Source organism: Phragmites australis, chromosome 15 (assembly GCF_958298935.1).
Source record: "Phragmites australis chromosome 15, lpPhrAust1.1, whole genome shotgun sequence".
Classification (NCBI taxonomy): domain Eukaryota; kingdom Viridiplantae; phylum Streptophyta; class Magnoliopsida; order Poales; family Poaceae; genus Phragmites; species Phragmites australis.
This window is the reverse complement of record NC_084935.1, coordinates 27,808,735-27,824,947: the sequence shown is the minus strand read 5'-3', so window position 1 is coordinate 27,824,947 and position 16,213 is coordinate 27,808,735. Positions and strand designations below refer to the sequence as shown.

Genomic DNA, 16,213 nt, shown 5'->3' with positions numbered 1-16,213 from the left:
AAACCCATCATAAATATCTTTTCCGAGGAGTCTTGTTGGCCTAAAGCTGCACACTTGGAACGGGCTAACTCAATGTCTGAGCTTTATTTCCTTATAACAAGGCATGACGAGTTTCAATGGAATCTCTCTCAAGATAGAAAATTTCGTGTAAATTCCTTGTATCGTGCTCTAATTCGTCACAATACGGCAAATAGAAATTGACAACTATGAAAATTGAAGGTTCCACTAAAAATTAAAGTATTTCTTTGGTACCTGCGCAAAGGAGTTCTTCTAACAAATGATAACCTTTCTAAAAGACAATAGCAAGGTAGCCAAAAGTTTTTTTTCACAAGAAGGAGACGATTAAGCACCTCTTTTTCGACTGTCGTTTTGCCCGATTAGCATGGTTTATAGTCCAAGTAGCCTCCAATATTTACCCACCACGTAGCACAACACCACAACTAACATGTTTGGTAATTGACTATGTGGTCTAAGTAAACAATAGAAAGCCGATTTAATGGTGGCTACTACCGCCTTTTGTTGGGTTATCTGGCTATACAGAAATGATATTATCTTTAACAAAAAATAATATTCCTCTCATCTACATGTTATCTTCTCTTGTACACGGTGGCTCCGTACTCGATCTATTCTGCAACGATATGAGAGATGGCTTTCGGTGACGACAACGTGTGCGCACTTGGAGCGGGTGGCCCGGGTGCTCTTTACTTGTTTTAGGTGGCTGTCTAGACTATGCATAGTACATTGAATTTCTTAGATCCGCACTATTATGTTTCACTTTTCAAAGTCAGTTGTTCTGTCTAGTTTTGTTTCCTCTTTTGGCTGTGTGCATCTTAGTTATGCTGAGGTCTGGAGCATGCTTTTTGACGGTTATATCATCTTGTTGTGACGAAAAGAGTTAATAAGAAAAAATTGACTGATATTTTTTACACTAGATTTGCTGCCAGAGAGAATTTACCATCAACTCATATTTTTGCCGGTAGACTTCTAACCTTCAAAAGGGTACCTTCCTACCATATCATTCTGTTAGTGATTGTTGCATTTCAGCATGTCCCATGCCCAATATGGTGATATCTCATTGGAAGAATAAACAAATGTGCATAGGTGGTGATTAGAATATGTAACCTGGTGTGACGAACCCGAGTGGATTCGATCAGAAGAAGAAGAAGCAAATAGGTACAGGAAGAATAGGTAAGGGGAGACTTCCACGAGAGAGACATTCCCGGTCCGAGTTCTTTCTTCATTGATAATACAGAAATGAGTTTGATTCTCAATTTTATATAGACATTGCCAGATACCGCATAATACTCACACATATGAGTCCATACACTCACGCGTTGGCCTAAAGACTCTTGCAATAGTCAGTCCACAGAGATCCTGACAATCCCCATGCCTTGAAAAATGACTTGTCCTCAAGCCGATGCCGTTGTAAGCAGATGGTTCAGCTCAGTTTGATTGGTCCAAGTTGCCATGAGAAGTGGGAGTCCCTGCCATTTGATAAGCATTCTGGGAACCAGCTTGTTGCCCCGACGAATGAGTTTGTGAGCCAAAACTCGTTCTAGAGACTGGACAGCCTGCAACATAGCAATGGTGGGTGGATCCACAGAACGTACCTCTGAGGGAACACCAATGGCCTTCTTGAGGAGGGAGACATGCACTATCGGGTGTATTTGACTGGTTGCTGGTAACTGTAATTTATATGCGATTGAACCAATCTTAGCAATAATCGGATATGGACTGAAATACTTGAATTGAAGTTTCTGATTAGAACATCCGGCAATGGATGTTTGAATATAGGGTTGGAGCTTCAAATAAACAAGAGAGTTGCAGGTTGGAGGGGTAGGCTTCTATCCTAGGTGGAAGACTAACTCTGTTAAAATCTTGTTTAGCTAGTATTCCAATTTATTTGATGTCGATTATAAAGTTTCCTAGATGGGCTATTGAAGCCATTAATTCTCAAATGGCACATTTTTTATGGAATAACCAGGAGGATAAGCATAAATACCATTTAGCTAGTTGCAATTGATTGCACAAAATGTAGGAATTTGGAGGTTTAGGAATTCCTGATTTGCACAATTTGAATATGTGCCTGTTAGCATCGTGGATCTCCATATATCACTTGAGTGATGAGGTTATTTTTAAAAATAGTATTGATTAGAAGTATAAAGCTAAAGAACCAAACCTTTTTTGTTGCCTGTAGTTGGGGCCTCTCCTCTTTGGAAAGGTGTTTTGTGGGTCACTGGAGTAGCTCAATTAGGATATTATTGGAAGGTGGGGAATGGAAAAACTATCGGATTTTGGAAAGATAACTGGATAGGGATATCTAGTTTTGCTATTCAATATTGGCATTTATGCTCAATTGTGAATGAGAAAGGCATCAGTATAGCTGAGGCCTGGGATGTTGTGAACTTAAATTTACCTTTAGAGGATTGTTTCAAGCACTGGTATGAGTATAAAGAAGGTGCTGCTTAGTATTGCAGAAGCTATTGTTTTTTATTGATGATTGTGATGCCATTATTTGGCAATATAATTCTTCATGTATATATTTAGTCTAGTCCCTATATGTTGTTATCAGCTTCAGAGGAGTACGTCCCGCATATGTACCGATAATATGGCAGCTAATGGTACCACCCAGAATTCATATATTTCCTTGGTTGTTTTGTAATAATCATTTGCTGACAAGGGACAATATGGCCAAAAGGAAAGTGGAAGATTTATCTTACCTTTTTTTTTTTTTGCAAAGAAACAGAAATAGTTAACCATCTTTTCTTTGGATGTTGTGTAGCTAAATTGATTGGCATTTTTTGTCCTATTTATTTCATGTTCAGTTAGGCTCTGACTATGAGTCAATAGCCTGTTGGTGGGTGCGCAATAAGAAATACAATGTGATGAATTCTTATGTGCAGCTACTCTTTGGTGTATCTGGAAACTATGGAACGCGTTATGTTTTCAGGGGAAAATCTAGATGGAGGTGAATATCTGGTTGGATATGATGGCGAGAACACTAAGGAGATAGAGGCTGCTTTTCAAGGATGGTGAGCTATTGTTGATGGATCGATGCACTAGTGCACTGGAGGCATGGAGCCAGGAAACTCCAAGACTGAAGTGGCAGGAGGAGCAGGAAAGAGCTATCTCAGACCATGTAGCACCAGTCAGAGGGAATGGAAATCAGCGTAATGAAGATAGTTTGAGTTTGAACAGGGCACCAGGAGAGGGTGTTGTAATATCGAATGAGTTTGGTGGGCACGCCTAGAATACGCTTATACTTTGAACTGTTGAACTGAAGGCTTTGCATTTTATTCAAGGAATAAAATGGGGGAGACCTTTTCTCTAAAAAAAGTAATAGCATTTAAGTGCCTATAGTCTAAAAAAATCACCACCCTCCATCCTTCTTCTTAACTAGTAGTACTGGAGAAGAAAAGGGACTCACATTCGGTTTGATGAGGCCTGTCGAAGTATTTCCTTAACCTGATGTTCTATCTCAGTCTTTTGAACAGGATTATGCCTATAAGACGCTATATAAACTGGTTGGCCCTTAGAATGAGAGGTATATTGTAGTCTCAAGGTCTGTGAGATGGAAGAGTATGAGGTTCCATGAACAATTATGCAAAATCCTACATCAAATGTTTGATTTCTTCAGGGTGATCCTGTTGTTGTTGAAGGAGATCCTCCTGAACACACAGATGAATGATATGGTGAACTGCATTGTTGTCCAAGAGTTTATGCTGTTCTGTTGGAGAAAGAAGAGAACATGTTTCCAATTGTGGTGTTACTCCTTGAATTGAGATCATCTTGCCAATGTGCACAAAAGAGATTCTCTTCTTATCCCACTCATGCACCATATGGCTATAGCATTCTAGCTAGTCCATTCCTAAAACCACATCATAGCATCCTAGCTTCAAGATCCTAAGATCTATGTGAAAGATATTTCCCTAAATCCACATAACTCAATTGGGGTATTGTTGGTGGCAATGTAGAAGACCACCATCAGGAATCCTGACAGCGAGGGGAGGAATGGAATGTCTGGTTCTATTGAGTTTAGCAACAGTAGTAGCACTAATGAAACTATGTGTACTACCTGAATCCAATATGATCAGAACTTCCTAATCACCAATGAGGCCACATAACCTGATGGTTCTTGGGCCTTCAATGCTATCCAAAGCTACTTGAGAAAGTGACATGAGAGTGTTTGTCTCTGATAATTCAGGTACTGCATCTGAAAGATTTCTTCAGAACCTTGAAGCATGTCTAACAACTCCTCAACTATATGGAGATGAAATATTGGGGCACAATGATGACCATTACTCCACTTTTCACCACATTTGCAGCACAACCCTCTTGCTCTTCGATAAGCCTGAAGAGTAGCTAACTTATCTTCAGCAGATCGTCGATCAGATGCCCTTGCACCTTCCAAGCTATGATGGTCAACTATTGAACCTTCAAAATGAATGCGTCCAGTTGAGAGAATAGAGCTTGGTATTGTCAATGATCAATTGCCTCTCCAATTGCTACTAAAATCCACCTTGTCCCCTTTTGCTCTTGAATGGACCTGGACAACCTCCTGAATGGTGCCTAACGAATAGGCGATATCCAAATCTTGTGGCCTATGCAAGATGATCATAACCCTGATATCTTCTCTCAGTCCATCCACAAATCGAGTAGTGAAGAAGACAAGATCGTAAAAAGGGTTGTGAGCCAATATTTAATTCATCAATGGTTCAAACAGAGACATGTATTCAGAGACTGAACTCACTTGTTTCAGATCAAACAACTGACAGATGATATCTTGATACTACTCATGTCCAAATCTACCCACCAACTTGGTGCATAAGTCCGTCCAAGACGAGAATGCTCTCTGAGCCTGCAACTAGAGCATTGCCTGGCCCAAAAAATGATAGGTGGCCAAATGCACCCTGAGTTCCGGTGGAATTGCAAAAATACCAAACTAATCCTCACATTTGCGCTTCCAAAATTGAGGTGTCTCGCCATCAAAGCATGGGAAATCCAATTTAAGTATGTGTGCAATCGAATGAGAAGAAATCGAAGAACTAGATGGAAATGCATGACCAACAGACATGTGCGCCCATGGCGAGTAAGGTGATGGGTGGCAGCATACCTATGACTAGGGTCGGCATACAGGTCACGATTGACCCGTGTGCCTCGCCCCAGTGATTTGCTTCATAGCGGTGGTCATCATGCCTAGAATGCGCTGGGTATAGTGGCATTCCCAGTATTGACACCGGCACCGAATCACCATTCGTCGTTGGCGTGTCTTGAGTGATCACTGTTGGGGATGGGGATGCACGAGGTGGTTGTACTTGCATTTGTTGGACTTGTTGTTGAAGATCTTCGATCATTTGCTGCAGACCTTCCACTTTGGCTTCGAGTGACTTCCATGCTTCAACTGTGCCCTGTAGCTTTTCCAGAGTATGACGCTGCTCCGCTCGATCTTCTGTGTATCGACGAAGGAACTCCATGAGTTGATTCTTCAGCGCCATGATTTGTTGTTGTTGCCGAGGCAAGTAGTGTGGCTTGGTATAATAATTGTCGTCGATCTAGTTTGAGGACACTAGAGCGATTGATCCCTTGAAGCAAATCGTCGAACAGGTGGGGTTGTGGGGAGGTGGAGGGAAGCACTGGTGAGAAGTGGCTCTGATACCATATTGTGACGAATCCGAGTGGATTCGATCAGAAGAAGAAGCAGATAGGTAGAGGAGGAATAGGTATCGAAGATTTCCATGGGAGAGACATTCCTGGTCTGAGTTCCTTCTTCATCGACAAGATAGAAATGAGTTTGGTTCTCAATTTTATATAAACGTTGCCGGATACGGCACAATACTCACACATCCAAGTCCACACATTCACTTGCCGACCCAAAGACTCTTGCAATAGTCAACCCACAGAGATTCTGACACCTGGGCCCCCTGTGGATGGAAGGAGGGCATGTGCATAGTGCATGGAGGCCGCATAGGCAGGCACAACTCCCGCTGGAGGCATGAAGTGTCCTTCTGTCCATTAGATGTCGATAGGATGCACCCACGAGCCCATCATGCGGGCCATGTGGATATCCTCCTCTCCTCGTCACATCACACCCCTCTACAAGTGTACATATTGGGTCTATAGGTCACACCGCTTCGTTGCATAAGAAATGGTTGACCACAAGAGAATACATGAGAAATGTAGTTCTAGTACTATGCGATCATCCATCTCCCTTATAATTAACCGTTAGAGATTATAACTGCTTGGACGGTTATGGTTGGTCCAACATATTTAAATTATGAGTTTGTCGACACGACAATTGATTAATGTTATCTCTCAACTCGTTTCCAGACTATTAGACATAGATCCAACCAATACCCCTAGATCCAACAAATCCTCATTCTCCCTTCTTCGTTGCAACTCTCATCCTCCCACCTTGACACTAACCAAAGCCATAGCACACTACCTCGCCATTTCCACACTCTCATAGCCTCCTCTAGCAGCAGGAGGTGTATGTCACTGTGGTGTCCTGACAACTAAAAGGTTTACCACGACATAGGGTCATGTCCAACTTGGAAATCCTAATTTATAAAGGGGGAATGGGAAGCAATTGAAACACGATGTCCATAGGAGAAGCCGCCTTGTCTTGATGAGAAGAACTAGAGCTTCCGCTTTTGCATAAGTACTCAAGTGCATCCAAAAGCAATATTCAGTCTAGTGTTACATACTTGTCATCTACTTCAAATATGTGGGATGTTGGTTTCATCTCTGAATAAAATAATGCATATACGGTTGAAGGAAATTGAGAAGGATATGGACCCAACTCAATGAGTAAAACAAATGATCCTCACATTTCACACTTGCGCATTGCTGATAGTTAGCTTCCAAACAAGTGTGCCATAAAACCACCACCTCTCCTATGCTATGTTGACAATCTCACGTCTTCTTTCCTTGACACTTGTGCACCATTGCTAGTTAGCCTCCCCATATGTGCCACCAATTCTTCATCTACCATGCCACATTGCCACTACTGTCCATCCTTCTAACAACATCTCTTGCACCCAAATTCACCCCTTGCTGTACCATATCTTTTACTAGTCAATATTGATCATCTATTATCTTCGTAGGATAACCACACCAAACCACTCCATTTAATGTTTCAAGGTTGGTTTTCAATCAAGCTCTTTGTTGAAATACACAATATCTGACCTCATGTAAGGGTATCATATTTTGATAAGGAAAAACCTTTACCACTCATCTAACTAAAATGAAAAAAAAATCTTCATTGTACTCATTCAATTAGAATAAGAAAACACTATATAGTTCTTTAGATGATATTTACTGTTGTTGAGGTTGGATATTTTGTTATATATCTGCTCAATATATTATATAAAAAATAAATTTATTCAAAAAATTTACCAAAGCAATCGACAAAATCCAACTTTTTTTATCAAATGATAAGCCACACATTTTATGTTCTAAATTTGGTGGCTACCAAATCAGCCGCGATAAAATTATGCAAGTTTTATCGTAAAGCTGTGCCTATTAGACATGTCAAATAGTAAAATAGTTTTAGCATGTCACGATTATGGTTATGAACTAAACATTATGCCAACGGATATCAGACCAACTTTTGTTCAGCCACAAACCAAGCAACCTCCAAAAGTAGCCATTGGCAACAGCATTACTGTCGAACACAATTAAAGGGATGCCACGTTGACACTTTCATGTTATCCCAAACAGTGAAAGCAACAAGCACTATGTAATAATTTTGTTGTTTTGTACTTGTTTATCCTCACAATTTTCTGCAAACACATTTGAACTGTTGTTGCAAAACATTCCCTGTTCAGGTTGATTAAGTCTTCTACTTTTATTTCCCCTTTTTACATTTATAAATAAGAACTGGTACAGTCAAATGAAGAAACGATGGAAAAAATTCACATTTTCTCAAACGAGGGCTAATCCATAGACCGAGTCCAGCCGTGCCAGCAGGAAACACAGCACAGTAAGCGCAGAATCTTCCAAAAAATATGAATTAAAAACTCCGAAGAAGCCAAGAAGAAAAAAATTAAGAAAAAAAAGCAGAGAAGAAAAGAGCAGAGAGAAAAAGAGCAGAGAAGAAAAGAGCAGAGAGCAAGCTGAAAGCCTCAAGCCCGCTTCCCCTCTTCTTCCTCAGATAGGGAGGCCCCGGGCCAGGGAAAAAACCACAATTTTTTCCTTAATTAATCCGAGCGCTGAGCTGCCTACCAGCAGCCGGAGGTACGCTTATTCTTGCATTGCTCCTCCTCTTCGATACCCCCGTCCCCCAACTTTTGTTGGCTTTTCGAGCTGCTTTTGCAAGTTTCCTTGGGTTAGAATCGCAGCGATGCACCCGAGCACGAGTAATACGCAGTACCAGTTCGATTGTACAGAGATTTCCGAGTGGATCCCGTCGGGGCTGCGTCATGTTCGCCGCTGATTAGCAAGAACAAGCTGGTCCTCGATAAGCGATCTCACTAATCAGATCCGTACGCAAGCTGTGCTGTGCTTTTTCGTCAAATCCCTTGCGTTTCTGGTGGTGTTTTGACTTGTGCTTTTAAGGGACTTGTTTTCTCTGTGTTCTGTGTTTCGCTGGTTTCATGAGTTTTTTAGGATTTTGTCAATTTACTGGGATGAACTCGTGAATGCTATGGCTATAAAAGAAATATGAACGGATTAAATTTTCCTGTCAGTTGAGGAAGGTCTGAAAAAAAGATTTGGCTCAAAGGTGGAAGCTTTTGAGGACTTCTCCTAGTTCATCAGACTACAACAGATGCATTTTCAGATGTAATTGATGGATTTGATTGGTGCAGGGCTAAAAATGCGTTCTTGGTTTGCCCTTTTTAAGCTCTGGTTGCTGCTGCAACTGGAATTCCCTTTTCTGCTTCCTTTTGATTCGGTCCTATTAAAGTTTGTGTTTTTTAGCGTGAAGGATTTCGGTTTCTTGTGGCTTATCGGGTTGTTTCGATCTATTTGCAGGTGGATCAAGCTAGTTTTTTACTGCTTCCTTGGGCAAAAAGATCCACTAACTATCTTGGTAAAGATCTAATCTTTATCTGTTATTGTTTTCTTCCTTGGAATACTCCTTCGTGGGAGTGCCTAAATTGCCTGGTCAGAAGGAGTACACGCTGCCATTTCCGGAGAAGGAAACGGGAAACTTTGGTCCTTCTCTGTGACAACCCTTGCCAAGAATCATGACTGTTCACTTACCATGAAGCTGCATGAACTGAAGGCACCTGAATGCTGTGGATTGTTCCCGTGCAGATGATTTGATCAGTGGTTTCAGCCTTTGGATGTTTTAATCAGATGGTGTATGAACCATAACAGGATTGTTTGAGAGGCCAGATTTTGCTTACCTCTATTTCTCTGTTTACTGGTGCGGTTTCCTACTGATCTGTGGCTGTGTAGGAAGACATTCTCTTTTTTACCGTGCCATGGATGTCACGGATGTTCAGCAGAGTGTGGGATCTCTGGATGCCAGAGGTGGTATGCCTAATCTTTTCCATGCCCTTGGACCAGCACTCCTGATTTCGATGGGTTACATTGACCTTGGGAAGTGGGTGGCAGCAGTGGAAGCTGGGTCCCGCTTCGGATTTGATCTTGTGTTGCTGGCTCTCCTTTTCAACTTCACGGCCATTGTATTCCAGTACCTTGCTGCTTGCATTGGCACGGTCACAGGGAAGAATCTTGCAGAGGTATCGGTTTACCTGAGTTGTTCCTTGGTTATGCTGTCCTCCTCTTGAGATGTAGCTCAGTCAACATTTGTTTCCATTTCACAGTGATTTAGATGATATGATATTGAGGGCTTATTTGGCAGAGCTCACAGACCAACTTCCAGAATAGAATCAGTGGGAGCTCTGGCAAACGGCAGTTTACAGTTTTTAGCTCTAAAAGTGATTCCGTGGAAGTGATTCCTTGAAATTAACTAAGGGTTTGTTTGTCAAAGCTCCCAACCAGCTCTCAGAGTAGAATCAGTGGGAGCTCTGCCAAGCGGTAGTTTGCATTTTTCAGCTTCCAAAGTGATTTCGTGGAAGTGATTTCCTAAAATGAACTAGATGTTGGGAGCTGAAAAAACAGTTTTCCCTGATTTGTTTCCCTTATAGAATTACTTTCTCTATAGAGTTTACTCTAAAGAATCACTTTCAGCCAAATAATCATTTTTCCTAGAGAATCATTTTTCCCAGAGAATTTGTATCAGAGGGAGTTCTACCATATATGCCCTAGATGTTGAGAGCTGAAAAAACTAGTTTCGCTTGATTCACTTTTCTCACAGAATCACTTCCTCAATAGAGTTTACCCTTAACAATCACTTTTAGCCATATAATCATTTTTCTCAGAGAATTTGGATCAGGGGGAGCTCTACCAAACATGCGTTGAATTAGACCTAAAGGAACTGTGAATACTAGGGACTAGGAAAAGCACTTACAAGATATTCAGTAGATGCAGATTGTCACTAAAGAAAATGGGTCAATGGACTTACGATTTGAAAAAGATTTCTTTTTTCCCTTTTATAATGCAATTTTAATACTAGACATAGGAAAATTTCTTTTTAGAAATAATAGAAAGTAAACTTCTAAGGCATATTAGGTTTCTTTCTGCAGCTCCCACTTTAACAATGGCAACATTTTGAAAGAACTTCAAGCTTTCCTTGTAAAATTCCTTGCTTTGTTTTATTAAACATTGTTGAGTTTTGTAACCTGTTCATGATATTCCTTTGAAGTTCCTAACTTTTCCATGCTTTCACATGAAACAAAGATCTGCCACCAAGAGTACAGCCAGCCAACATGTATCTTCCTGGGTGTTCAGGCTGGATTGTCCTTGTTGACATCAGAGCTGACTATGGTATTTGCACACTTCCTTGGATGCCTCTCTTTTCTGATGTTTAATCGGAGATTTCTCGGCCTGTTAGGCAATGTTACATGTATTCCACCTTGGCAAAAATATTTAGCAAGTAGTTTCAAGTTTTGGACATGCTAGATTCTGATGGCTATATCTGGAATTTTCAGATTTTTGGAATAGCACTTGGATTCAACCTCCTGTTTGAATATGATGATCTCATCACTGGGATATGCTTTGCAACAGTTGTTCCTAATCTGCTACCATATGCTATATCTCACCTGGTAAAATTTACTACTTTAACAAGGAAACTTACACAAAAATTGTGATATGCTGATGTGGCTTATGTTTGTTGGTTACTTATCTTTGTTTCTACTCTAGGGAAAAAAGATGGCAGGGACAGTAAATGCCTGCATAGCAGGATTTGCACTTCTGTGCTATGTGCTTGGCTTATTGGTCAGCCAACCACAATTTCATCTCACAATGAACGTAATATTCCCCAAGCTGAGTGGTGAAAGTGCTTACTCTCTGATGGCACTTATTGGTGCAAACATAATGGCACACAACTTTTATATTCATTCATCAGTTGTTCAGGTAAATTGTTTGATTAATGCATTTGAACTTCAATTTTTTTGACAATGACTTCTTAGAATTTGTTTAAACCACAGTGACATATATCGCAAATTCTGTTTGTTGTTTAGGACAGTTCTTAATCTCTTTAGTGTGAGCAAGGGATCACAACTGTTACTTCTGGTCATGTCAATTTAGTACTAGATGCAATGTGAAAAATATATGATGAAGAATAATGGATAGTTATCATATCCGGACACTCAGAGTTTCTCGCAATTCCCGAGACATATCTCTATCTCCAAGAACAGGAAGGAGTGTGTGTGTATGCCAAGGGGCCCTGCGGAGGACAGGCCCAAACGAGTCGAACCAGGGCCCAAAGAAGTCGCTTAGATCTTTCAACAAACCATAAGACACCCAAAGCAGAGCAATGAAGTCGCCGATTAGGTTTAGATCTATCTAGGGCTCTAGGCTAGCCACGTACCTCCTTGTAACAAGCTCAGATCAATACAAGACAAACATGACGTAGGATTATTATCCTTAAGGAGGCCTGAACTTGTTTAAAAACCCCTGTGTGTTCTCCTGCAATTCATCTACTCAAAGCATCTCCTATTTCTTTAACAAGTTTGTTAGATCGGCGGTTCACCAATCTTCGACACTATATTTATTTCCTCCATCAATTCAATGAATTCAATTATTTGCATACAGTTCAAGTGAGATCCTTCGGTATACTAATTTTGAAACACTAATGTTGATAGATCATGAATTTTGTCTTATGTTTGGTAGTATATTATGTGACACAAAATGGTAGAATTTGTAACTTTTCACATTGTGTTCAGTGGATAATATTTATGAGTCAGTAAATGAAACTTGAAACATTTACTACACATATGTTATTACTTGCACTTAATTGTCTTCACTTTCTATTTTTGTTTGTTAATCAAAATATTTTATTTGCAGGGTCAGAAAAGATCCTCTGCAGTTGGTCTTGGCGCCTTATTTCATGACCATCTTTTTTCAATCTTGTTCATTTTTACTGGGATCTTTCTTGTGAATTATGCTCTAATGAACTCTGCGGCAGCTGAATCTACTAATACTCTTCTCCTCACCTTTCAAGATGTTGTAGAGCTAATGAACCAGGTTAGCACCTCCATTTCCTACTTTTCACCAAGTCCTGTGCTAATTTCTGCTGCAAATCAGTAGCAATCTTACTGCGGTATGCAAAACTGTAACTTGGGTATTTTGCAGATATTTGTAAATCCTATGGCTCCAACTATATTTCTAGTGGTCCTTCTCTTCTCCAGCCATATCATCTCATTGACATCTGCTATTGGTAGCCAAGTGATTTCGCAGCATTTGTTTGGTATAAACCTTCCATTTTCAGTTTCGGGGCATCATCTCTTACTGAAGGGTTTTGCCATAGTTCCTACTCTGTACTGGGCAAAGGTCGCAGGTCCTGAAGGGATATACCAATTACTAATTATCTGCCAGATTATCCAGGCCATACTTCTTCCATCATCGGTCATCCCACTTTTTCGTGTTGCTTCGTCAAGATTAATAATGGGTGCCCACAGAGTGTCTTTGCATCTGGAGATATTGGCTTTTCTTGCATTTCTCCTTATACTTTTTTCAAATATCATATTTGTGGCAGAAATGTTGTTTGGTGACAGTGGCTGGATGAACAATCTGAAAGGGAATACTGGAAGCCCTGTGGTGCTCCCATACACTGTTCTCGTTCTAGTGGCTTGTGGATCTGTTGTTTTTTCACTGTACTTGGCTGTTACACCATTAAAATCAGGAAGTTATGAAGCTGAATCCCAGGAATGGTCCGTGCATTCCCAGCGAGAACCCTTGAATACTCCTCAAGGAAGGGAAGAAGCTAAAGTGGACGATGCTGCATATGAGGAAGACCAGAGATCAGATGTCGACCCTTCTCCCAGGGGGCCTGACAGTCATCCAAAATCAGCCATGGAATATATTGATACTTCTGACACCGCTGTTGAATCTGATCACGACTCTCAACAATCTTCTGCTTATGCATCCACTGTTCCTGAAACCTGCCCCTCCCCATCATTTACTCCTGAGGAGCCAAAATCAGTTGTTGCAGTCAACTGGCCAGAGCCTTTGGAGAAGGTATCTGCTTCTACTGTGATAGAGGAAAGCACACTAGAAAGTGTGGACTCTAGAAGCACGGCTGAAAGGGAAGTTTTAGTAGAAACAGATGTTTTCACAGACAAGCATAAGGAAGATCCACATCCTTTAGAGTCTGAGAAGTCAATTGTTGGTAGCACCCCTCCTTCTGCGTCCGATGATGGCCCACAATCCCTTACATCCAGCAGGGGGAAAGGCTCAGATGCAGGCAATGGCAATGGGAGTCTCTCGAGGTTATCCGGTTTGGGCCGTGCAGCAAGGAGGCAGCTAGCCACCATTCTTGATGAGTTCTGGGGGCATCTCTTTGATTACCATGGTAAGCTTACTCAGGAAGCTAGCACTAAAAAGTTTGATATCTTACTTGGGCTAGAAGTTAGAACACCTAGCTCAGCTGTAAGAACGGATGAACAAGCTACTGAAATCCCCAAAAGCCCACTGGTGAGAGACACAATGCGAGGGTCAGGTTTCATGTCAAGCTCAAGGGACCTGATGTCCTCTAAGAATGAGATTTCGAACTTGGACATGACATATGGTATTCACATGGGCACTAGCATGGGGTCGTCAACTTGGTCTCAGGGCATGCAGTTACCAAATACACAGATGCAGAGCGCAAGCAATGGCCTACTTGAGCAAAGTGCGAGACTAAATTTGGATTTTAGGTCGCCATCTTACTCAAACAACAATCAGTTCTACCAGCCTGCAACGATTCATGGGTATCAGCCCACGTCTTACTTGAAACAGTTGAATGCCAGTCGAAATCCTTACTCAAGCATGCCACTTGACCCGCAGCGGCTTCCAAAATCATCTTCATCTGCTGCGCCAACCTATGTTGATCCCATGATGCATGCTCGTAACCAGAATCTGCTTGCTTCATTGGGTGCTACTCCTTCACAGATTGCAGCAACATCCCGCATAGGTTCAATGATGGCAGGAAGGTCATATTATGACCCTTCCACTATTGATGGCAGTGAAAGTTCCGGTTCATCGGCTTACTCTAAGAAGTACCACAGCTCACCTGACGTATCTGCACTAATTGCTGCAAGCAAGAGTGCGCTGTTGAATGAAGCTAAGTTGGGTGGTGCCATTGGACCCCAGTCGTACCTTAGCAGGCTGGCATCAGAAAGATCTCGATATGCAAACTCAATAGCCAGGCCTGAAGCTCCACTAGCATTCGATGAGCTTTCTCCTCCTAAGCTCCAGAGTGATATCTTCTCAGCGCAGTCAAGCATGAGCCCATGTGCCAGATCCCTTTGGGCTAAGCAACCATTTGGGCAATTGTTTGGCATGTCAAGTGCAGAGCTCAGTAAAGGCGACTTCAATCTTTCAGGCAGATCCGGCAGCATGGACAAAGATGATTTCTCTTATAAGGAGTCCGAGATGAAGCTTCTTCAGTCCCTCAGATTCTGCATTCTGAGGCTCCTGAAGCTAGAGGGATCAGGGTGGCTGTTCAAGCAAAATGGTGGCTGTGATGAAGATCTAATTTATCGAGTTGCTGCAGCAGAGAGGCTATCACAGCAAGTAGCTACTGAGAATCAATTACTGCATGGCAATCTTCAGCAAGCATCTTCTGATCAGGTGGACATCCAGTACATGCGAACTCTGCCCAACTGTGGAGAGGACTGCATTTGGCGCGCCTCCCTTGTTGTTAGTTTCGGTGTCTGGTGCATCCACCGGGTGCTAGACATGTCTCTGGTGGAAAGCAGGCCAGAACTTTGGGGCAAGTATACTTATGTTCTTAACCGTCTTCAGGTGAGTTGTTTTAGTCCCGAACAAATTTAACTTTGTGCTCATTTTCGGTGCGTAAGCTTTGCTTTAATGGTTAAGACTTACTTGAATACTTGCAATAACTCGTTTCTGCTTTGTAAGGCTTATGTTTCTGATTCTTTTGTCACTTGATGAAATGAAGGGAATCCTAGATCCTGCATTCTCCAAGCCTCGGAGTGCTCTCACCATATGTGCCTGCCTTCAGAAAGGCATCAGAGTGCTCAACAGCCCGCCACACAGTGGGCTATCAACAACAGGTCCTGTTCCCATAACGATCCGGGGCACCTTCACAACTGCATCTATGGTCCTGGAGATGATCAAGGATGTGGAGACCGCGGTCTCAAGCCGCAAGGGCAGGAGTGGCACAACAGCAGGAGACGTCGCCTTCCCCAAGGGAAAGGAGAACCTGGCCTCTGTGCTCAAGCGGTACCAGAGGAGGCTTGCAAGCAAGGGACATTAAGGCGTCGACAGCAATTGCAATTTTAGGGAGTTTGACCATTGTTCTCCAGGGCTGTGCCATCGGCCTCCCTGAGTCCTGGATTTTTTTTCGTTGCACGACTTTTGCAGGGACTGGTCACCCGGTGATGTTTTTGGCCCCTCCCAGCAAGTTCTTTTTTTTTTGGTGGCATGTAATGTTGTATAAGGTAATTGCATATGTGCTCAAAAGGACCGAGAACAATGTACAAGAAAAAGGAAATGTAGTCTGCTAATGCACCATTGTAAAGTCCACTCTCTGCAGGTTATAACCCTTTTGGGGGCCTTCCAAGTGTTTGCGCCCTATGTTATTCCAAGTGTTTGCGCCCTATGTTATCTCCCTGCAGAGAGGTTGCAGAGACTGAACAACTGTGAAATCATGATTGCTATTGTGAAATTAGTAAAAACAAAGAGTCTATTATAATGA

General features: G+C 41.9%; 1 protein-coding gene across 1 annotated transcript; it reads left to right on the top strand.

Annotated features, from left to right (window-relative positions):
- The first annotated feature begins 8,139 nt into the window (after positions 1-8,139).
- On the top strand, positions 8,140-16,097 carry LOC133893283 (protein ETHYLENE-INSENSITIVE 2-like). Its single transcript, XM_062334272.1, has 8 exons — positions 8,140-8,235; positions 8,974-9,689; positions 10,750-10,836; positions 11,001-11,114; positions 11,212-11,424; positions 12,358-12,537; positions 12,646-15,297; positions 15,455-16,097. Exons 2-8 carry the CDS (start codon positions 9,429-9,431, stop codon positions 15,770-15,772), a joined length of 3,825 nt encoding a protein of 1,274 aa, XP_062190256.1. The 5' UTR covers positions 8,140-8,235; positions 8,974-9,428; the 3' UTR covers positions 15,773-16,097.
- The last annotated feature ends 116 nt before the right edge of the window (positions 16,098-16,213 follow it).